Below are 21,950 nucleotides of genomic sequence, written 5' to 3'. Positions count from 1 at the left end.
TCAAATCATGGTTTGTGGACTCCTGAGTGTCCCTTAGACCCTTTCAGGGGTTTTGTGAAATCAAAACTATTTTATAACAATAGTAAGATGTTATTCATCTTTATACTGTTTTAGTCTTGCAAAAGCAGTGGTGGGCAAACTTAGTGTGAATCGCACCAGTGGCACTAAATTGTGCTAGAGTCATCGCTGTATTCTTCACCTCTGTGAATTTGCAATGAAACAAACAATAACCAAAATGACAAGTTCCACTTAAGAATGTTCTTGACAAGAGGCGCATGGGTGGCTGAGTCAGTTAAGCTTCCAACTCTTGATTTCAGTCCAGGTCATGATCTCACAGTTCATGGGATTGAGCTCCGTGTTGGGCTCTGGGCTGACAGTGTGGAACCTACTTGGGGTTCTCTCTCTCCCTCTCTCTATGTTCCTCCCCCACTTGCGTGCTCTCTCTCCCTCTCTCCCTCTCTCTCTCTCTCTCTCTCTCTCTCTCTCAAGATAAGTAAAATAAACATTTAAACAACAACAAAAAGAATGCTCTTGACAAAATGGTACAATTTATTATTTTAATAAATCTGAATCCCTCATGTCCTAAAACAAAACTGAAAAATTAACACATCAGATTAACCATTGTGCAGCGTAGAGGATCTAGTTCACTGCCATTCAGTATAGTGACGATGTTGTGTAACCATCACTGTTTCAGTGGTTTAACTACCATTAAATGTCTCTTTAACATTCTGCCTCATGAAATGGGAAATACATGTAAATCACTTCTGTCATGTTTGAAAGTGTGATAGTTATCTTGAGAAAAAAAAAATCTTATGACAGTCTTTGAAATGTAAGCCAAACTACCTGCTTTTTCCTAGAGCGCCGTTATTACTTGCAGTAACCACTGAAAGACAAACTGTGGTTATTTAGACACAAGTGGTTGATGGATGCCTTTTGAAAATGAAATAAACCTGAAAATCTAGCTGTCTGTTAAGCAACACATTGAAGAGATAGGCAAAAATGAAGAGTGCCACTGTTCTCGTGAAAAGTTTTTTGTTTTGGAAAAGATAGTAATTGTTCATAACAAGTATTTGCTAATGTTCATTTTTATTTTAAATAAATTAGTAAATGTTAAATTTTTCTCACTTTGAATTTCTAACATGGTAAATATTGATTGATGTAACTCACAGAGGCAAATGTTCTTTGAGGTCCTCAATGATTTTTAGTAATGTAAAGTGATCTTGGATCAGAAAGTTTGAGAACCATTGACAAAGTCAGTCTTAAACAAAAACTGTTAGAGAGATTTATATCAATCGATATTAAGACATTTATATAGTTACAGTAATTAAAGCAAGATGGTATTAATAAGTGGATTGAGAAATAAGTGGAACAGAATGGAAAAGCCAGAACAGACCCACATATATAATACAACTTGATATTTGATGAAGGAACCACTGCAACGAGAAGTCTTTTCAGGAAATGGTGCCAAGTCATTTGGGTGGTTACAGGGGAAAATAAACGAAGGCTTCTCTTTTTCTTTCTTTCTCTACTTTTTTTTTTTTTTTTTTTTAGATTTTATATCTTTAATTTTTTGAGAGAGAAAGAGAGCATCCTCACTCTCCAAGCAGGGGAGGGACAGAGGGAGAGAGAGAATCTTAACCAGGCTCCACGCCCAGTGGGGAGCCCTACTTGGAGCTCAGTCTCACCACCACCAGATCATGACCCAAGCCAAAATCAAGAGTCGGTTAGAGGCTCAACTGACTGGGCCACCCAGGTGCCCCTGCCCTTGATGTTTTTGTGACCAAATAAGGGTTTTGTTTTTTACCATTTGGATTTGCTGACTATATCCCCATTTTGTTCTGTACCATGTTCCATTCTCCCTCATATTTCTTGTGAATTGATAACTAGATATAGAGATGTGGTTCTATACACATGATGCATAATTGGTTTGGTATTGAATTTGGGGTTGAAAGTTATTTTCCATCAAAACTTTGAAGGAATTACCCTACTGTCCTCAAATGTCTATTGTCACCGAACAGTAGTTTTATATCCAAACTTTGCATATTACCTATTTTTTCCCTTCTCTTAAATCTTCTTTGAATTCTCTTACCAATAGATGAAAAATATAATCCTCTCATTGTATCCAGAAGTTTCAGTGATGCCTCAGTATTGAGGATATTTGGTAGACCATTTTAATTGGAAGATACTGGTCTTCCTTCATAGCTGGGAAATCTTTATTTTTTTTTTAATGTTTATTTATTTTGAGAGAGAGATAGAGAAAGAGAACGCAAACAGGGAAGGGGCAGAGAGAGCAGGAGGGAGAAACCTAAGCAGGCTCTGTGCCATCAGCAGAGCCCGACTTGGAACTCAGTCTCATGAACAGTGAGCTCATGACCTGAGCCAAAATCACGAGTTGGCTACTAAACTGACTGAGCCACCCAGGTACCCCTGGGAATTGTTTTCCTAACATTTCTTTCAAAACTTTTTTTCTTTCTAGTACTTACATTGCTTATGTGTTAGCTCTCCTGGAGTTCTTGGTTTACTGTCTTTTCTCATATTTTCTGTTTTTGGTTCTAAGCTAAATCTTTGACTTTCATCTCCTAGCACATCTGACATTTTAATATTGCCAACTATATTTTAAAATTTCAGAGGCTTGGGGCTCCTGGGTGGCTTGGTTGGTTGAACGCCGACTTCAGCTCAGGTCATGATCTCGCAGTCTGTGAGTTGGAGCCCTGTGTCGGGTTCTGTGCTGATAGCTTAGAGCCTGGAGCCTGCTTTGGATCCTGTGTCTCCCCCTCTCTCTGTCTCTCCTCTCTCACTCATTCTCTCTCTCTCTCTCTCAAAAATAAACATAAAAAATGTTTTTTTAATTTCAGAGGCTCAAACTATGGAAAGAGCCCAAATGTCCATTTTTCCGATGAATGGATGGGCTTTACCTGTTATTTAATTCATTATTATTCTGTTGAGACTCTAAAAATACTACCTTTCTTCCCCGTTAGAATGTTGGGGTGCCTGGGTGGCTCAGTCGGTTGAGCGTCTGACTCTTTATATCAACTCTTGATATTGGCTCAGGTCAAGATCTCAGGGTCTTGGGATCGAGTCCCACCCATGTCCCACCCACACTGAGCATGGAGCCTGCTTGGGAGTCTCTGCCCCCCTACTCAAAATAAATAAGTAAACTTTTACAAAAAAAAGAATGCTGTTAAACTTTTCTCAATTAGGTCACTAAATAAATAACACTTTATAGTACTGGGATTTGTGCCTTTGTGTCTATTTGTGAAATGGAGTTATCAAACTGGGAAATGCAGAGTGACTCTGATAAGTTTATTCACCATTGAAAAAGACCTTTCCATCCAATTTTTTTTAAGGTTTATTTATTTTTGAGAGAGAGCGAGAGCAAGCACAAGCATGGGAGGGTCAGAGAGAAGGGGACAGAGGATCCAAACCAGGTTCTGTGCTGACAGCAGCGAGCCTGATGAGAGGCTCAAACTCCCGAACCGCAGGATCATGACCTGAGGTGAAGCTGGGTGCTCAACCGACTGAGCCACCCAGGTGCCCCATCCACTTTCGGAAGCTGGAATTTGAATTTTTTTTTTTTTTTTTTTTGATTCATGTTTTACCTAGAACAAATGGTGTTTGAAGGTAGAATTTTTCTTTTCGGTGGTTATACATATCAGAGACTAATAAATGAATAATAATTGCCTATCTATAAGCAGAGTTGTTTTTATTTTTATTTATTTATTTATTTATTAAAAAATTTTTTTTAACGTTTATTTAAAAAAAAATTTTTTTTTAACGTTTATTTATTTTTGACACAGAGAGAGAGCATGAACAGGGGAGGGGCAGAGAAAGAGGGAGACACAGAATCTGAAACAGGCTCCAGGCTCTGAGCGGTCAGCACAGAGCCTGACATGGGGCTCGAACTCACGGACCGTGAGATCATGACCTGAGCCAAAGTCGGACGCTTAACCGACCGAGCCACCCAGGTGCCCCAACGTTTATTTATTTTTGAGGACAGAGAGAGACAGAGCATGAATGGGGGAGGGTCAGAGAGAGAGAGGGAGACACAGAATCTGAAACAGGCTCCAGGCTCTGAGCTGTCAGCACAGAGCCTGACGCGGGGCTCGAACTCATGGACCGCGAGATCATGACCTGAGCCGAGGTCGGACGCTTAACCGACTGAGCCACCCAGGCGCCCCCAGAGTTGTTTTTTAAACAAAAGAGTATTCCAGGAGTGCAAAGCTATAGTTAATAGATTAGAGTTTATGGGAGTAGATGGGTTTAGGAATTGGTATGGTTGAGGATAGTATATCCATGTATGGTTTGAACGAGTGCTGGGAGTAACCTGGTATCCAAAGGTAATGGATAATAGAGCAGATTTTTTTGTGGTTGTTCTCAGGATCACAAGAAAATTGATCAGCCCCCTCCTTTTGAAGATGTAAACATTGGTTGGAAGAACAAATATTGTTAAAATGTCTGTACTACCCAAAGCAGTGTACAGATTTGATGCAGTCTCTATTAAAATACCAACAATATTTTTCACAGAACTAGAACACACAATCCTAAAATTTGTATGGAACCACAAAAGACTTCTAATAGGCAAAGCAGTCTTAAAAAAGAATAACAAAACTGGAGGTATCATAATTCCAGGCTTCAAGTTATATTACAAAGTGGTCATACTTAAAACAGTATGGTACTGGCATAAAAAGATAGACAAAGATCAGTGGAACAGAATAGAAAACCCAGAAATAAACCCACAGTTATATGGCCAGTTAATCTTTGACAAAGGAGGAGTGAATATACAATGGGAAAAAGACAATCTGTTCAACAAATGCTGTTCGGAAAATTGGGCAGCTAACTATGTGCAAAAGAGTGAAACTGGGCCATGTTCTTTCTCCATACACAAAAATAAACTCAAAATGGATTAGAGATCTGAATGTGAGACCAGAAACCATAAAAATCCTTGAAGAGAGCATAGGCAGTAATTTCTCTGTCATCAGCTGTACAACATGTTTCTAGATATGTCTCTTGAGGGAAGGGTAATACAAGGCAAAAATAAACTATAGGGCTACATCAAAATAAAAAGCTTCTGTACAGTGAAGGAAAAAATCAACAAAACCAAAAGGCAGCTTACTGAACGGGAGAGGATATTTACAAATGACATATCTGATAAAGGGTTAGGATCTAAAATATATAAATAACTTATACAGCTCAACACCCAAAAAACAGATAATGCACATTAAAAAAATGAGCAGAAGATCTGAGGAGACATTTCTCCAAAGAAGGCATATAGATGGTCAATAGACACATGAAAAGATGCTCAACATCACTCATCATCAGGGAAATGAAAATTGGAACTACAATGAGATAACACCTCACACCTGTCAGAGTGGCTAAAATCAAAAACTCAAGAGTCAACAAGTGTAGGTGAGGATGTGGAGACAAAGGAATTCTCTTGCACTGTTGGTGGGAATGCAAACTGGTGCACCAGCTCTGAAAAACGGTATGGAAATTTCTCAAACAATTAAAAATAGAATTACACTATGATCTAGTAATCTCACTACTGGGCATTTTCCCAAAAATACAAAAAAAAAAAAAAAACTAATTCAAAGGGATATGTGCACTCCTTTGTTTATTGCAGCATTATTATTGTTGTTATTATTTTAGAAAGAGAGAGAGTGGGGGAGAAGGGCAGAGGGCGAGAGAGAATATTAAGCAGGCTCCCTGCTCAGTGTGGAGCATGATATGGGGCTTGATTGCACAACCTTAGCTGAAATCAGAGTTGGACGGACACTCGACTGAGCCAGTTAGACGCACCACAGCATTATTTACAATAACCAAACTGGAAGCATCTCAAGTGTCCACTGATAGATGAATGGATAAAAAAGATGTCACACACACACACACACACACACACACACACGAATATGAATCAGCCATAAAAAAGAACGAAACCTTGCCATTTGCAGCAACATGGATAGAGCTAGAGAATATAATGCTAAATGAAATAAGTCAGTCAGAGAAAGACAAATACCATACATGATCTCACTCATAGGTGGAATTTAAGGAACAAAACAAGCAAAAAAAAAAAAGAGAGAGAAACCAACTTAACTATAGATAACAAACTGATGGGTACCATAGGAGAGGTGGGTAGGAGAATGAGGGAAATATGTGATGGAGATTAAAGCATACACTTAATCGTAATGAAAAACGTGGGGTACCAGGGTGGCTCAGTCAGTTAGACATCAGACTGTTGATTTTGGCTCAGGTCATGATCTCATGGTCGTGAGATTGAGCCGTATGTCAGGCTCTGTGCTGAGCATGGAGCCTGCTTGGGACTGACTCTCTCTCTCTCTCTCTCTCTCTCTCTCTCTCTCTCTCTCCCTCTCCCTCTCCCTCTCCCTCTCCCTCTCCCTCTCCCTCTCCCTCTCCCTCTCCCTCTCCCTCTCCCTCTCCCTCTCCCTCTCCCTCTCCCTCTCCCTCTCCCTCTCCCTCCTTCTCTCTCTCTCTCTCTCTCTCTCTGCCTTTCTCTTTCTCTCAAAATACGCATTTAAAAAATCATAACGAGGGACGTCTGGGTGACTTAGTTATGTGTCCAACTTCATCTCAGGTCATGATTTCACGTTTGTGGGTTCAAGCCCCGCATCAGGCTCTCTGCTGATAGCTCAGAGCCTGGAGCCTGCTGCAGATTCTGTGTCTCCCTCTCTCTCCCCTCTCCTACTTAGTGCTCTGTCTCTGTCTTTCAAAAATAAGTGGATTTAAATAATAAAAAATATATTCAAAGTTTAAACATTGAGGAGGGATATGTGATATATTGACATGGTTCAAAATCAAAATCTGGGATACACAATAAAGTGTCTCACTCCTATACAGTCCCCTAGCCCATCACTGTTTCTAGAATCTTACATATGCTTCCAGAAACAATTCATGCATATAGAAGCAAAGAAGTGTGTATGTTTGTGTCTGTAGTAAATCGTGGAATAAATTGTGATGCTATTCTATGTTGTGAGCATGCTATAATGACTCCTGTATGAGTCGTGTCTTTCCATAGTGCAGCTTTATTCAGTCACGGCAAGGTTTATTCAGTCACGGCAAGGTAAACACAATTGTAAAGCAGGTTTAGGATTCCAAACTCAGTGACATTTCACTATGTGTTCAACTTGCCTTAGTACAGGGCACACAGAGCAAAGCACAATACGAAGTCACACAGCAAGCAAGATACAGTTAGGGATAAGAAGTTAACGAACCAAATGCAAAGTCAGTCTGTGAGTGTGTAGTTGAGATCAGGCCTCGGTCCCATCCAGGTCAGCTCTTGGTGCTTACTGTGTATTATGTTCATTCAACCAGTGGAGCATCTCTGTTATGGTCACAGATCAGTCAGGCATAGCCTTCGGGAGTTGCCTTTTTAATGTGGTCAGATCACGGAAGGCTCAGCATCTGGAGAGTCTGACAGCTTGCTGCGAAGTCCTTCCTTTTTAAAGAGTTTTAGTTGGGCACCTGGGTGGTTCAGTCCATTAAACCTCTGACTTCAGCTCAGGTCATGATTTCGCAGATCAGGAGTTCGAGCCCCCACATCTGGCTGATAGCAGAGAGTCTGCTTGGGATCCTCTGTCTCCCTCAGTGCCCCTCCTCCACTTGCTCTGTCTCTAAAATATAATAAATAAACATTAGGAAAACACAGTTTAGTCAGTCTTGGGCCTTTGCAGGTTTCTTCTTGTTATCAGCTCTTAGTTCTTCCAGACTCTCTTGGCTTTGCTCTGGTTATCAGTTTTGGATGCCATCAGCCTGTGGTGGTTTCAGTGATATCTGGTCTTAGCTGTAACACCCTTGGCTGCTTGTGTCACTGCTTGACATAAGTCACTGTTTATCTTGAGTGACTCCATCTTGCTTTCTACATTGTGCTTTTTTTTTTCAGAGGGAGAGAGAGAGAGAGAGAGAGAGAGAGAGAGAGAGAGAGAGAGAGAGAGAGAGAGGCTTGCAACTGAGTGAGGGGCAGAGGGATAGAGAGAGAGAAGTAGGGCTCACTTGAAACGGGTCTTATGCTCACCGGATTCAGGCCTCAAGCTTACCCGAAGCGGGGCTCTTGCCCCAATGTTGGACTCGAACTCACAAACGGAGAGATCATGACCTGAGCTTAAGTCAGATGCTTAACGACTAAGCCACCCAGGTGCCCTATACATTGTGCTTTTTAAATGAAATATCTTGGGCATAATTCCATATCAGATAATAAGGATCTGCTTCATCTTTTCTATAGTTGTTTCATATGTCTAATTTATTTAATCCTAATTAATAGATACTTGGTTCATTTTAGCTTTTTGCTGTTAAAATAATACTGCAAAGAATAAACTTTGGCATAGGTCCCTTCACATGTGCGTGATTGGGTGAAGATGTACAAAATAAGTCATATCAAGTAAAATAGATGAAAATCTCCTAATTATATTTTCTGGATTTTGTATTCATTCATATTTCTGTGTTGATCAAAACAGGGAGATTCAAGTAAAAGGATTTGTAATTTGTAAATTTAGGTCTGTTGAGGCCTTTTTTGTCATATTCCCAGAAAACAAAAATTTTTTGTGGGGGCGACTGTGTGGCTCAGTTGGTTGAGTGTCCAACTTTTGATGTCAGCTCAGGCCATGAACCCAGGGTCACAGGTTTAAGCCCCGTGTTGGGTTCTGCACTGAGCCTGGAGCCTGCTTGGGATTCTCTCTCGCCCTCTCGCTCTGTCCCTCTGTTGCTCATTCTCTCTTTCAAATTAAAAAAAAAATTTTTTTTCAGTGGTAATTTATTTTTGAGAGATAAGGAGACACAGAATATGAAGCAGGCTCCAGGCTCTGAGTTGTCAGCACAGAGCCCGAGGCAGGGCTTGAATTCATGAACTGTGAATCATGACCTCATCGGAAATGTGATGCTTAATCAACTGAGCCATCCAGGCTCCCCCCCACCCCCCTCCCCCGCAAATTTTTTTAAGTAAGCTCTACACCTGATGTGGGTTTGAACTCATGATCCCACATGCTTTACTGAATAAGCCAGCCAGGCAACTTGAGAAAACAATTATTTTTAAATGTTTGTTTTTGAGATAGAGCAAACAGGGGAGGGGCAGAGAGAGAGGTTCACAGAGGATCTGAAGCTGACTGCAGAGAGCCTTAAATTTAGTGACTTAAATTCACGAGCACCAACTGCGAGAACTTGACTTGAGTAGGATGCTTAACTGAGCCACCCAGGCACCCCGAGAAAACAATTTTTAAAAGACTTAGGTTTATTGAAAAATAGTAATGCCAACTTTTATTTTTAATTTCTTTTTATTTATTTATTTATTTATTTTTTGAGAGAGAGAGGGTGCAAGTGATGGAGGGGCAGGGGAAGAGAGGAGAGAGAAGTGGGTCTCGTTTTTTACCCGAAGCGGGCTCCAGCTTACTCTCTGTGGGACTTGAGCTCCTGAACTGTGAGATCATGACCTCAGCCGAAGTCAGATGCTTAACAACTGAGCCACCCAAGTACCTGCTAACTTTTAATTATATAATGAAATAGCACTCCACTTGAATTAACAGACTCTTTTCAGTTTAGCTGTTAATGTTAACTCATTCGGAATCTAAAAAAATTTCTAATAAGGAAGTTTTCTTCCTGTACATTTTATTATGCCAGTATTTTAAGATGTTAGATTTTTTGCAATTTTATTGCTATTTGTAAACAATTTGAATTAGTGAAAATGATACTATTGAAGAGTACAAGTAGTGTTGCTTAAGAAACTAACATAAGGAAGTTAATTAGTGTGAGTAAACTCATAGGATTGCTTAGTGGAAGGATGTGAGAAAAAAATACAGTGAAGAGAAAAATCGTATTACAGTTTAACATTCTTTTTAACGTGTATTTATTGGGGAGGTGGGTGGGGAGGTGGAGGGGCAGAGAGAGAGGAAGACACGGAATCCGAAGCAGGCTCCAGGCTCTGAGCTGTCAGCACAGAGCCCAACGCCGGACCTGAGCGGAAGTCAGAAGCTTCACCGGCTAAGTCGCCCCACAGTTTAACATTTTAAAGCCCATGTGTTTAGCACACTTTCTCTTGAATGTTGTCTTTGTATGGGAAAATCTTTACTTTGAAAGGATCATTTTATCCTCTGTGGGTTGAAGTGTTTCTTTCTCCGACCAGAGTCCCAGTGCAGAAAAGCATATATTCTACGTGTTATCCTGCATGGTTGTGGAAGGGCCTTGGTAATCAAAACAGTTTGTCATCCTGTCCCAGGGAAGAGGATCTTCCTAATAACTACTGCCTTCTTTTGGACATTCCACTTTGTCCTAGCTATAAAAGGGAAAAGTGGCACCAAGAGAAGGATTTTTTCACCCTTGAATTCCTTTTTTGTAGTTTGTTTTATATTTGTTATCAAATCTCTCCAGAACCATGCCAAAGCTTTGTTGCTTTGGCATTCTCTACGTACCACAGACAGAATAGAATGAGTTTTTCAAAACACTATGTGTCACTTTTCTTTGCAGAATCATCTTTGTTTTTGTTTTTGGCCTTCTTTAGTTTTTATTTCTTAACATCTGTTAAAGAAGTATTAGAAAATGTATCTTTAAATAGAAGTATTTGAAGGATTCCAGATTTCTTTCTCTGTTTTTGTCCTTCTTTTTATAGTCTAAAGATCCATAAAATCATATTTTTCACTTATATCACTTCTATGACACAGTCCTTACGTGTTTGTTATTAAGATATAGTTAGCCCATGGTTCATCAGTTCTATAATGCAGACCAGTGATTCTCAACAAGGGACAGTTTTGTCTCCTGGGGACCATTCATTAAAGTCTGGGAAGATTTGGTTGTCTCAGCTACGTGTGGGGGAGCTACTGTTATCCAGTTGGCAGAGGCCAGTGATGCTGCTAACACCGTACGTGCATGGGATAGCCCCCCACAGCAAAGAATTACCTGGCTTCACGTGTTAATAATGCCAAGGTCGAGGGACCCCTGCGTGGCTCGTTTGGTTAAGCATCTGACTCTTTGCAGCTCAGGTCATGGTCTCATGGGTCTGGCTCCCTGCTAGGGGTTCTCTGCACCTCCCCTGTGTGTGCATGCTCGCTCTCTCTGTCTCTCAAAACAAATAAATAAACATTAAAAAAAATAGTGCCAAGGTTTAGAAAACCTAATATAGAGTCATGGTAAATAATCTTTGCTTCCTTGGTATATATATTATGTATATAAATTTATGCACTTCATTTAATTAGGATTCCCCCTGTTACTTTAAATTTAAATAGTATTTTTTTTTTAAGATTTATGTTAGAGTTTTTTAAATGTTTATTCATTTTTGAGAGAGAGAGTGCAAGCAGGGGTGGGGCAGAGAGAGACTGGGACGGCGCGGGGCGGGGGACGGGTGGGGGGGTTGGACAGAGGATCCAAAGCAGGCTCTACACCAACAGCAGTGTGCCTGACACAGGGCTGGAGCCCATGAACCTTGAGATCATTACCTGAGCCAAAGTCGGACGCTTTACTGAGTGAGCATCCAGGCGCCCCTAAATTGTATTTTTAAAAATCAAACATACGTATATAGCTGTGTAATAATATCCAAAGCAGTCATAAGCAGAGTCCCCCCCAGCATAGTCATTTTCCTGCATTTATACCTCTCTTACACTGCTTACTCTTACTTTTTCAATTGTAGAAATTTCTGCTTTCTCTTCTCTATTTCCTTTCCCTCATGTTTCCAATATATCACAATTTTTCTTTAACTTAATAATCAGTCATTGTATTTTACGAACATGTAAGGATTCCCCACATATTCTTTCTTGTACAGCCTTTTGTTTTCCTTGGACTTAATAATTGTTCTGCCTTTGTTTTCCTTCTTCTTAATTTTTTTAGTAAGATATATACCCAATGTGGGACTCGAACTCATGACTCTGATACCAAGAATCACATGCTCTACTGACTGAGACAGCCAGGTGCCCCTTTTGCCTTTCCTTTCAATTAGTCTTCTAAAATGTAAAAAATTCTTAGTCCTTGCTTATCTTGAAAATGTTTTCTACACTTAGCTGCTGATTTTTTTAGGCATTAAATTTTGATTTGGGAATCCTTTCATTCAGAATTTTGAATCTCCTTTTGTCCTATTTTACAGTATTGCTGTTGTGAAATATCATTTTCTGAAAGCATTTTGGATCTTTGAACTTCATTTTTTAAAAATTTGGATTAAATACTGTTTAAAACCGTCTGTTCGCTGAATTTCCAATCACAGAACTTAGCATTGTTTTCAATATGAGAAAATGTTCAGAATCCAGAACAACTGTAAGACTCATAAGGCCATTGAGAAACTGCCTTTCTATCATGAAAAACTATTGTCTTTCATTGAACAAGGAAAGTTTAGTCAGACTCTGCATCTGTAGTAGGGGTTTTTCAAGTTCATTATGCCTAACAATCACCGGGTGATGCTTGTTTTTTCCATGTAGATTCCTTGATCCCTCCCTGAGATCTTTGGATTCAGTAAATCTGACTAAGGATCACCTGGTGATTCTTCCTAACCACGAGGATTTCTGGATCCCTCCCCAAGATGTTTGGCTTCAATAAATCTGGTGTGACACTAAGAAATTTTCATTTTCCTAAGCAGGAACCCTGGAGTGGTATGGAACCGAAAGTCTTTAGGCACTGGGGAAATGGATGCTAATTTAAACTTCTTCTTTCATGTATACAAATAGGTAGCATCTTTAAATAAATCTGTAACCTGGGTGTGCCTTTTGCATGTGGTTTTTGAATCTGTGGGAGTATACTGAACATCCTGTTAAGCAGATAGGCTGATCAGAACCTGCCATTAAACACAGGATTGCGTTGTGTCATAATTATTTATTCACATGTCTCTCTGTCCCAACACCCTGCCCAGTTTCTGAAGCAAACACAGTATGTTTTTAAAACCTTTTTCAGTGAAAAATTCTGTGTTACTGTATATAGTTGCTTGTAGAAAAGCAAAATAAATAATTATACAGGCCTGGAGTGATTTTTCTTCATATTAAGGTCTTTGATGTGTTTTATGTTTATATCGTCATGTTTGGGTATCTTTGTTCTTTACGGACTAAAGTATGGTGGAAGAGCACAATTAGGGTCATTGCTTGAGATTCAGCATAAATCAGTTGGGTTATCTATATTCACCGTTTGATAATAGTTCCTTTAGTTTGGGGTTAGCTTAAAATTCATCCTATTTCTTTTTCTGTGAGCCAAGATTTGTTCAGCATAAAGGAAGCCAGCTCTTTACATCTCTTTTTAAGCTACCTTTATCAACAACTCTTGGCGTGGTAGTACATCTGTTAATTACATATTCATATTTACTTCATAAAATAATTCTGACTCAACTTCCTGCTTTGTTAGCTGTTAGTATACGTATTTGAATATTTTAAGTGTCAGATTTTGATTTTCCTTTTAAAAAATTTTTTAATGTTTATTTATTTTTGAGAGAAAGAGACTGAGCGTGAGCAGGGGAGGGGCAGAGAGCGAGGGAGACCCACAGACTCATAAAGAAGGCTCCGGGCTCTGAGCTGTTGGCACAGAGCCTGAGGTGGGTCTCAAACTCATGAACTACGAGATCATGACCTGACCCGAAGTCGGATGCTTAACCCACTGAGCCACCCGGGTGCCCCTCCGATTTTCATTTTTAATTTGGGAGAAAAATACATAGCTGCGGTAAAGAAAACTTACAGATGAAAAATCATGCATTATTTTTTTCATCTTTGCATAAAAGCTACATTAACCCAAATAACTTGTATTTTAGGTTGGCTGGGTATCCTCGTGATTTTGCAGTCTTGTTGTATCTCTAAAAGAGTACCTAACCAGTGTTTTCTTATCTCCTAATATAAATATGAAAATAGTGGTTTGATGATTCAGTTTAAATGCTCTTGTCATTTCAGACAGTATGGAAGAAACTCTTAAGGTAGGCTGTATCGTTTGTGTAAATTTTCAGTGTCTGTTAACCCTTGAAATTCAAGTGACTGTTGAAGAAAGTGGTGTCTATTAAGATGACATTCAGCTTTTGCTCCTCTGCACTTAAAAAAAAAAAAGTGGCTTTAGAGACCTTTAAAAAACAAGATTTTATTTCTTCTAGGTAATTAAGTATTAAATGTTAGAAATACTGCTTTGTCAGCTGTTGCAGAGGCAAAAAAAAAAAAAAAACCTAGACGAAACCTATTTTTGGAAACCCACTTATGCACATTGCATGTGTTAGGAGCACACACACAGGTCACAGAAGTTCTGTGACAGCTGTAGACGTGCGAACCTCAGCGGAGCAATTTCCCTGCTCGTTATTCTGTCCTTTCCACGAGCATGTCAGGTAATTGTTGACTGTGAGTGTTGTTATATGCTCCGAAGTAATGTTAATTTCTCTGCTTCAGTAATTTGCATGAATAAAATATACTAGAAAAACCAAAAACCCTTATAACTCTCGCTAACTAAGTTAGAGATTTGAGAAGATAATATGGAAATAACACATGTTCTCAGAAGTCTTTTGAAGTTATATTAACTATAGATGATTACCAGAAAAAGATGTTTTTATGAGGGTTAAACTTTCTTAAATTTAAGGAATATACATTTGGAAAATGTTCGGTAACCTGTAATTTTTGACCTTTGTGTTAGTGTTTTTTACATTTTATTTTGCTTTTGGTAATCTTTTCCTTTGAATTATTTTTCACTCTGGTGTTCCAACAGCCTGCTCTTTTAGCTTCCCATTCAATGTATATGTGACAATTTGTTTTTGCTTGTTATTTTGTGGGGAGCAAGAAGTGACTTTTGTTTACAAAATCGAATAACATTATGGCATTTAAACAATATTTTGTGAGTCCTAACCAATTATCTGCAATTTGAATTGTCTACCAAATTTCTCCTGTTAAATTCGTAGGTCTACAGAATTTTTCAAGATAGTGAGGATAATTGAAAACGAATTTGTAATAAATGCCTCTACTTGGATAACTTCAATTTTTCTCAAGTCTGGACAAGACTGTTTTTTGTTTTTTTAATAGACATTCGTTTTCAAACTCACACCAAGGGCTGTGATCAAAGGTAAATGCCATCAGACTTCAAGGTCTTTGAATCTGTAGATCTTTATTTTGCCCCCTACTTTATAGCAGTGTATTTAAATTTTAACTAGGCTTTAGAGCAAGGTCAATAAAGGTAAGCTAGTTAATCCTGATGAATGTATATTATTTTTAGGTCCTCATATGCAGTGGCTACTTAAAAAAAAATCCGAAGATTATTTAGGTACTGGTTTGCATGGTGAAGTCTTTGTCTAAAGACTCCTTGTATAAAATCACCTCATATTAACTTTTTATAGATTCAGAAACTCACTTTTAATACGAAGGTTTCATTGTACTCCTTTTTTTTTTCTGTAATAATTAGAAAATACCCGTGAAGTGTTTTATGTCATAAAATTTACTGCCTAACAACAGTTCCTTCCACAGGTTAGCCTCGCAGTAAATGCCTACCAAAACAGTCTTATTTTTTATGTTCTACAACACCAGGATTGTAAAGCGAGTCTAAGTGTACACATTTACGTATATTTGTAACTGCCATCTAGTTCCTTAATAGTAACTTTACATTCTGAATATTCCTGACTTTGTATATGTCATCGATATGAAGGTGAGGTGGCCTTTCTGACATTCATTCACTTTTTCCCTTTTTCAACAGGGGAAAATGCAGTGTTGCCCTTCTGAATGAGACAGAGTCAGTATTGTCATATCTTGATAAAGAGGTAATTCATAATTGCACTTATTTATGTTTTTTTCCCCCTTGATTTCACATGAAGCCCATACCTTTAAATGTATTTCTTCTTGTACCAAACTACTGCACCGGGAGAGCAGCATTATATAAAAGTGTAATGACCAGAATACTTTTGGATAATTTTATTTTTCTGGTTAACTGAGAGAAGAGTTGGCAAAAACTTCTGTGCCGTCTTTTTTAAGCTGGTAATGAAAGGCTTTATAAGGTATGATGATGTAGTTGGTAGCAGTAGAAATATTTTTGGCTTTATGAAATAAGTGACTTTTGTGTACTCAATCCTCCTCCCTGTTTTTTGTTTTTGTTGTTGTTTAAATAAAGAGTTTTTATTTTAGGCTTTTTCCAGGTGAGATCCTAGCACTGATGGTCTGCTTTCTTTCCTAGAATCTCAATAAACTTTGTCACTACAAGTGTTTCCTTCTGTGAACTTCAACAAGAAACATTTTAAACATATTTTCACAAGTTGGGTGAGAGCATATACTTCATTAGGAGGAGGAAATTCCTGTAAACAGAATATTCCACAATGAGAAAATTTTTACTGTTGACATTTTAAGGTTTAACCTTTATAGTTGCATGATGTTTTTGTTTTCCCAAATCTGTATGTATGTATGTATGTATGTATGTGTGTGTGTGCGTTTAAAGAATTAAAGGGATATATTCAAGAAAAGTTTTTTTAAATTTTTTTTCAATATTTATTTTTGAGAGACAGAGCATGAGCGGGGAAGGGGCAGAGAGAGAGGGAGACACAGAATCGGAAGCAGGCTCCAGGCTCTGAGCTGTCAGCACAGAGCCCGACGCAGGGCTCGAACCCACGGACTGTGAGATCATGACCTGAGCCAAAGTCGGACGCTTAACCGACTGAGCCACCCAGGCGCCCCCCCCCCCCCAAATTTTTATTATACTTAAAAGTGTTGCCCCTGAAAGGATTGATGCAGACATGTGGAACTATTGTACGTTAGAAAATTGAACAGAGAAAACTAAGAGGAGGTAAATGTTCAAGGCAGAAAAAAGGTTGATAGTCTTTATAACTTACTCTTGTGAAATTTAGAAAAGAAGGTAATAGTGTTTGTTGTCAGTCAACATGTGGAAAATAATATGGATAAAGAGAATGCTCAGATGTTACCATTAGTTCATAGAAGCAGGAATAAAAGGAGGAAACATGAGTATGTTTCAGTTTATTTTACTGGTGTATTTGGCTGTTAAGACGGTGTAATTTTTTTAAAAACGTGGTATTTTTGCTGAACTCAGGAACCTGAGATTAAGACCTGAGCTGAGATCAAAAGTCGATGCTTAACCAACTGAGCCACCCAGGCACCCCTTAAAGGACAACTTTCTAATCACAATGTTTTCCTTTTAGAAAAATTAACATTACCTTTTACATTTGAAGCGATTTCCCATATTGGCACATGTAAATTTAAGGAGTCTTAAGCAACTTTTGTGGCCCTAAGTAATAATTTCATTTTATTCTGCTGTATAGTATGTATGGCAGAATCCCATTTTTCTAGAATACTATACTAACATGTTTTACACAATAAAAGTGACCAGAAGTATGTGTACCTTGAAGGCCCATACTGTGCCAATGGCAGCAGCGTCAGTCACCCTAGTAACGTTCTTTGTTGCTCTGTCTTACAAAACAAACAATTCTGATTACATATTGATCTCCCTCCATCAGCCTATTGAGCAGGTTGGTTTATATATTCTGCAGATTTTTTTTCTTTTCCCCAGGTAGACTTTTTTTTATATGCATAAATTGTCATATTGTTGTGTTTGATTCTTTAGTCTTTTCTTCTGACCGTGACCCATGCAGAAGAATTCTGAATGGATGGTATCGCCTTGCCTGTTTCTCTCCTTTCCCTTTATCACAGTCTGTAAGGAGAAAGCTTTACAATCTGGTAGATTATCTCTTATTTGTAGCTTGCTCGGCACGGTCTTGGTAAAGTGCTGATGGTAGGAGCAGACCCCTCCAGCATATAATGCAGAGAGTTGTATAGTAGATAACCCTCAGAATCATAGCAGGAAGCAGGGACAAGACTTTTTAAGACCTCCAGTAGTGATGCAGAATTCAGCAAAGGCCTGGTAGCCTGGTCATTTTATCCATTAGACGCAGTAACTAGGGCCTTTTTGCGTTTTAAAGAACCTTGGAAAGTTGGTGGGTGTGCCGGTGGTGGTAGGTAGTTACGTTTATATGCCTGTTTATATATAAATATGAATGTTTCAGGATTCAAAGGAGAACTGCAGAGTTGGAATTAATAGATGCTCCGTGAAATAATACAATGTGACATTTTAATTAGGAAACTGTATGTAAGCTCAGCTCTTCTAAACTTTAATGTGAAATGTGTATCCATTTGAGTATGTTGATGAAATGTGGGTGGACACTCCAGAAGTAAGGGCGCCTTGTGTCCTCGTTGTTTGGTGTGGGCTTTAGAGATTTAAATGATTGCTTGATTCAGGTGTCTTACCTTTGACTTAGAGCTTAGCTTTGCTAGCTCAGAATCTGTTTTAGAGCAGTTCATTGGTTTTCTTTTAGACTAAAACAACAAAACTTTATAATCTACCTTTATTGAATGCTATTTGTTTTTTGCTTGATTTAATTTTACACTGTTTTACATGATGACCCTAACATTGTTCTCTTCTTCAAGATTCATGAATTTATTCACCAAAAGGAAATTTTATATACTCTCTGAAGTTTTATGATTTCATTATCATGACATTGGCCTCGTTGCTTTATAAAAAGTAGAAGGAGTCGAGCTTACCTAGGTATTTTCTGTCATTTTTTCTCAGGATACCTTTTTCTACTCATTGGTCTACGACCCTTCAGTGAAAACACTATTAGCTGACAAAGGTGAAATCAGAGTGGGACCTAGATATCAAGCAGACATTCCAGAAATGCTCTTAGAAGGTATGTTTTCCTTTGGGTTTCAAGTCCTATGAAAACAAATATGTCTTGAAACTCAAATATTCTTTTCCTCATATGGGAGAAACGTCTTTTGGGCTAAAGTTTAAAAGTTACAAGTTCTTCCCCTTGTAGAAATACAACAAATAACAACAGAAAATAATTTATTTGATCAATTGTTTGATTTTTATTTTACATTTTTGTGAGTTTTCTGGCTGTGTTTTCCTTTTAAATGCAACTTCTAGAATGTTCGTATCGTTGAACTTGTGTCTTCATGTGATATGTACATGCCTTGAAATCCTGAATGCTCCTAAATCATCTAACTGAGGTGCCTGGAATCTAGTGAACAGTTATGTTTTGGTGGGGATTTGGGCTAATCTGGGTAGTTATGTACTGGAGAGATTCAGAGCTTTGCATTTCAAAAATATCTTCCTAACAAGACCAATTTTTCTTTCTCCTGTTAAAACTGTACACTCAAAACCTTTATTTTCTGATTTCAAAAGTAAACATTCTTAACATTAAAAAATGAAACACAGAAATGTATAATGTAGGAAATGAACACCATCTGCTCTCCTTCATTCCAAACCCATATTTAATCACTATGGTCGTTTCGGGTGTGTTTATTTGGTTCACGCTGGCTTACCCTCCGTCCAGGAAGGGTCCACATGCAGTGCCGTGTTGCATATGTTACTCTGCAACTGCTTTCTTCAGTTAACCGCGTAACTTTAGTACTTTTCCCTATGAGTACAGTGACCTTTATTCTTTTCACTAACTGTGCAGGTCTTAAATTTGCATGGATGTACTATAATTCCCTCTTCCAGCCCCCTATTGGTAGACTTTTAGGCATTTATGTTTTCGATGTTACAAATTGATGCTGCTAGAAAAGCTATACCTATATATTTTTTTCAAGCATAACTTCTTGGAAGTAAAATGGTATATACATTTTACATATTGAAAATGCTCCTTTGCTCTTCAAAACGACTGTTAACTATATTATGAAAGAACCAGGTGCTTTCACCAACACTGATTATGAGGAATTTTTTCACCCTCCATTTTTTAGCCACATTTTGATATATAATTGTCTTAGAGTTTTTTGTTTTGTTTTGTTTTAAAATTGAAATTATGCTTGCCCTAGTTATCTTTAGCCTTTAAATTTCTTGGGCTTTTTCTTTTTTCTTTTTTTTTTTTTTTTAATTTTTTTAATGTTTATTTATTTTTGAAAGACAGAGCGTGAGTGGGGGAGGGACACACACACACACACACACACACACACACACACACACACACAGAATCTGAAGCAGGTTCCAGACTCCGAGCTCCGAGCTGTCAGCACAGAGCCCACGGGGCTCGAACTCGCAGACCATGAGATCATGACCTGAGCTGAAGTTGGATGTCCAGCCGACTGAGCCACCCAGGCACCCCTTTCTTTCTTTCTCTTTTTTTTTTTCTTAAACTGTAAAGTTTATTTATTTTGAGAGAGAGCTCACATGAGAGCAGGGAAGGGGCAGAAAGAGTAAAGAGAGAATCCCAAGCAGACTCGGTGCTGTCGGCACAGAGCCTGGCTCAGGGCTCGATCACACGGCTATGAGATCATGATGTGAACCAAAATCAAGATCCAGACGCCCCACTGACTGAGCCACCCAGGCACACTCTTTTTGAGAGAGAGAGAGAGAGAACACGCACATGCAAGCCGGAGAAGGGCAGAGGGAGAGGGGGAGAGAAAATCTTAACCAGGCTCCAAGTTGATCACAGAGCCCAATACGGTGCTCAGTCCCACAACCGTGAGATCATGACCCAAGCTGAAATCAAGAGTCAGACACCGAATGGACTGAGCCACCCAGGTGCCCCATCTTGTGCTTTTTCTACTTGGTTGTTTATCTTTTTATGCATTGGCAAGAATTACTTGACTACTAAAGGTAAGCAAACACAGAAGTATTTACCTTGTCTACAAGGATTATAAACCTCTCCCCCACAGACCTAATTATTTGATTAAAAATTTTTAATAGTGACTTTAAATTTAAATATATTTTATTTTTTATCATACAAAAGTTTGGGATTTCTTAGTCTTTTCCTTTAAGGTCTTTACGATTTGCGTTACTCACCAAACGGCCTTCACTTTTTGTTTTTGCCCCTTGATTATTAAAACATACAAGTACTGCCAGGGGTGCCTGGCTGGCTCAGTCGGAGGAGCATATGACTATTGATCTCGGGGTCGTGAGTTCAAGCCCCATGTTGGGTGTAGAGATTACTAAAATAAACTTTTTTTTAAATGTTTATTTTTGAGAGAGAGCAGTAGTGCGAGTAGAGGAGGGCCAGAGAGAGGGAGGGACAGAGGATCTGAAGTGGGCCCTGCACTGATAGCAGTGAGCCCGATGCGGGGCTTGAACTCTCGAATGGTGAGATCATGACCTCAGCTGACGTTGGACACTTACCGGGCTGAACCACTCAGGCACCCCGATCTAAACTTTTATAAAAACATAGGAGTTCTTCCATATGTTCTTCTCTCTCTTTACCTTGTCATACTTCTAAGAAAAATGTATGCAGAAGAGTTAAATCAATAGATACTCAAGATAGAGTGTGAGAATTGTACACGTTGGTGTCCGTGGTGGCTGTGAATAATGCCAGGCTACAGTCATCTGTGTTTTCCTGAACTTAAGTGCCAGGAAAAGTCAGTCAATAAAGATTAAGCTTGAAGAACAGAACGCCATGTCTGCACTCACCTGTGTTTGGAAATGATTTTGAACAGATTGAGAGTAGTGAATCAGTTTATTATAGGTTGAGAGATTGCATTCATTGATGTTCTCATCTGTGCAAATCAGTTTATCTTCCAGAAGGAATTTTTACATCTTCAGTCCTTAATGTTTGATGTTAGACTTATATCTCTGTACCTAATTGTTCACTAAACATTTTATCCCCCCCCCCTCCCCAAAAGCTTGATTTTTAAAATTTATAAACAGTGCTGTAATGAGTATAATGGATAATTTTGTGCTCTGGATATAACTGGCAAATAAAGTAGAATTGCTGAGTCTTAGGGCATGTATGTCTGAAATTTTATACAGAATGCCTAATTGTCTTCCAGGTAGTCATTGACAGGTGGTGGGTTTTTCCCTTGTTTTAATTAAGGTATGATTTATACATAGTACATCCCACCATTTTTAGTGAGCAGTTCTGTGAGTTTTGGACAAAAGCGTATGTTCCAAGTGCGGTAGTTCGGCAAGTCCAGAAGTTCTTATTTGTAAGAGGAATGATTCTTAACAGCTTGTAGCATTTGAAGAGTTGTACCAGTTCTCTGACAAAGGCAGACTTTATGTTTAAAAAATGTGACTAAATGTTCATTTATATAATGGATCTTTTA

General features: G+C 38.6%; 1 protein-coding gene across 7 annotated transcripts in view; it reads left to right on the top strand.

Annotated features, from left to right (window-relative positions):
* MTA3 (metastasis associated 1 family member 3) overlaps window positions 1–21,950 on the top strand; it is a 216,213-nt gene that overhangs the window by 108,489 nt on the left and 85,774 nt on the right. For all 7 annotated transcript variants that reach the window (XM_045054643.1, XM_045054642.1, XM_023251915.2 and 4 more), the window contains exons 5-6: window positions 15,613–15,676; window positions 18,484–18,601. In XM_045054643.1, coding sequence (XP_044910578.1) covers window positions 15,613–15,676; window positions 18,484–18,601 — 182 coding nt within the window. The remainder of the gene's footprint in view (window positions 1–15,612; window positions 15,677–18,483; window positions 18,602–21,950) is intronic.

The sequence above is a fragment of the Felis catus genome, chromosome A3, assembly GCF_018350175.1.
Source record: "Felis catus isolate Fca126 chromosome A3, F.catus_Fca126_mat1.0, whole genome shotgun sequence".
Taxonomy (NCBI): domain Eukaryota; kingdom Metazoa; phylum Chordata; class Mammalia; order Carnivora; family Felidae; genus Felis; species Felis catus.
The sequence above is the reverse complement of the archived record's forward strand: the minus strand, read 5'-3'. Positions and strand labels throughout refer to the sequence as shown.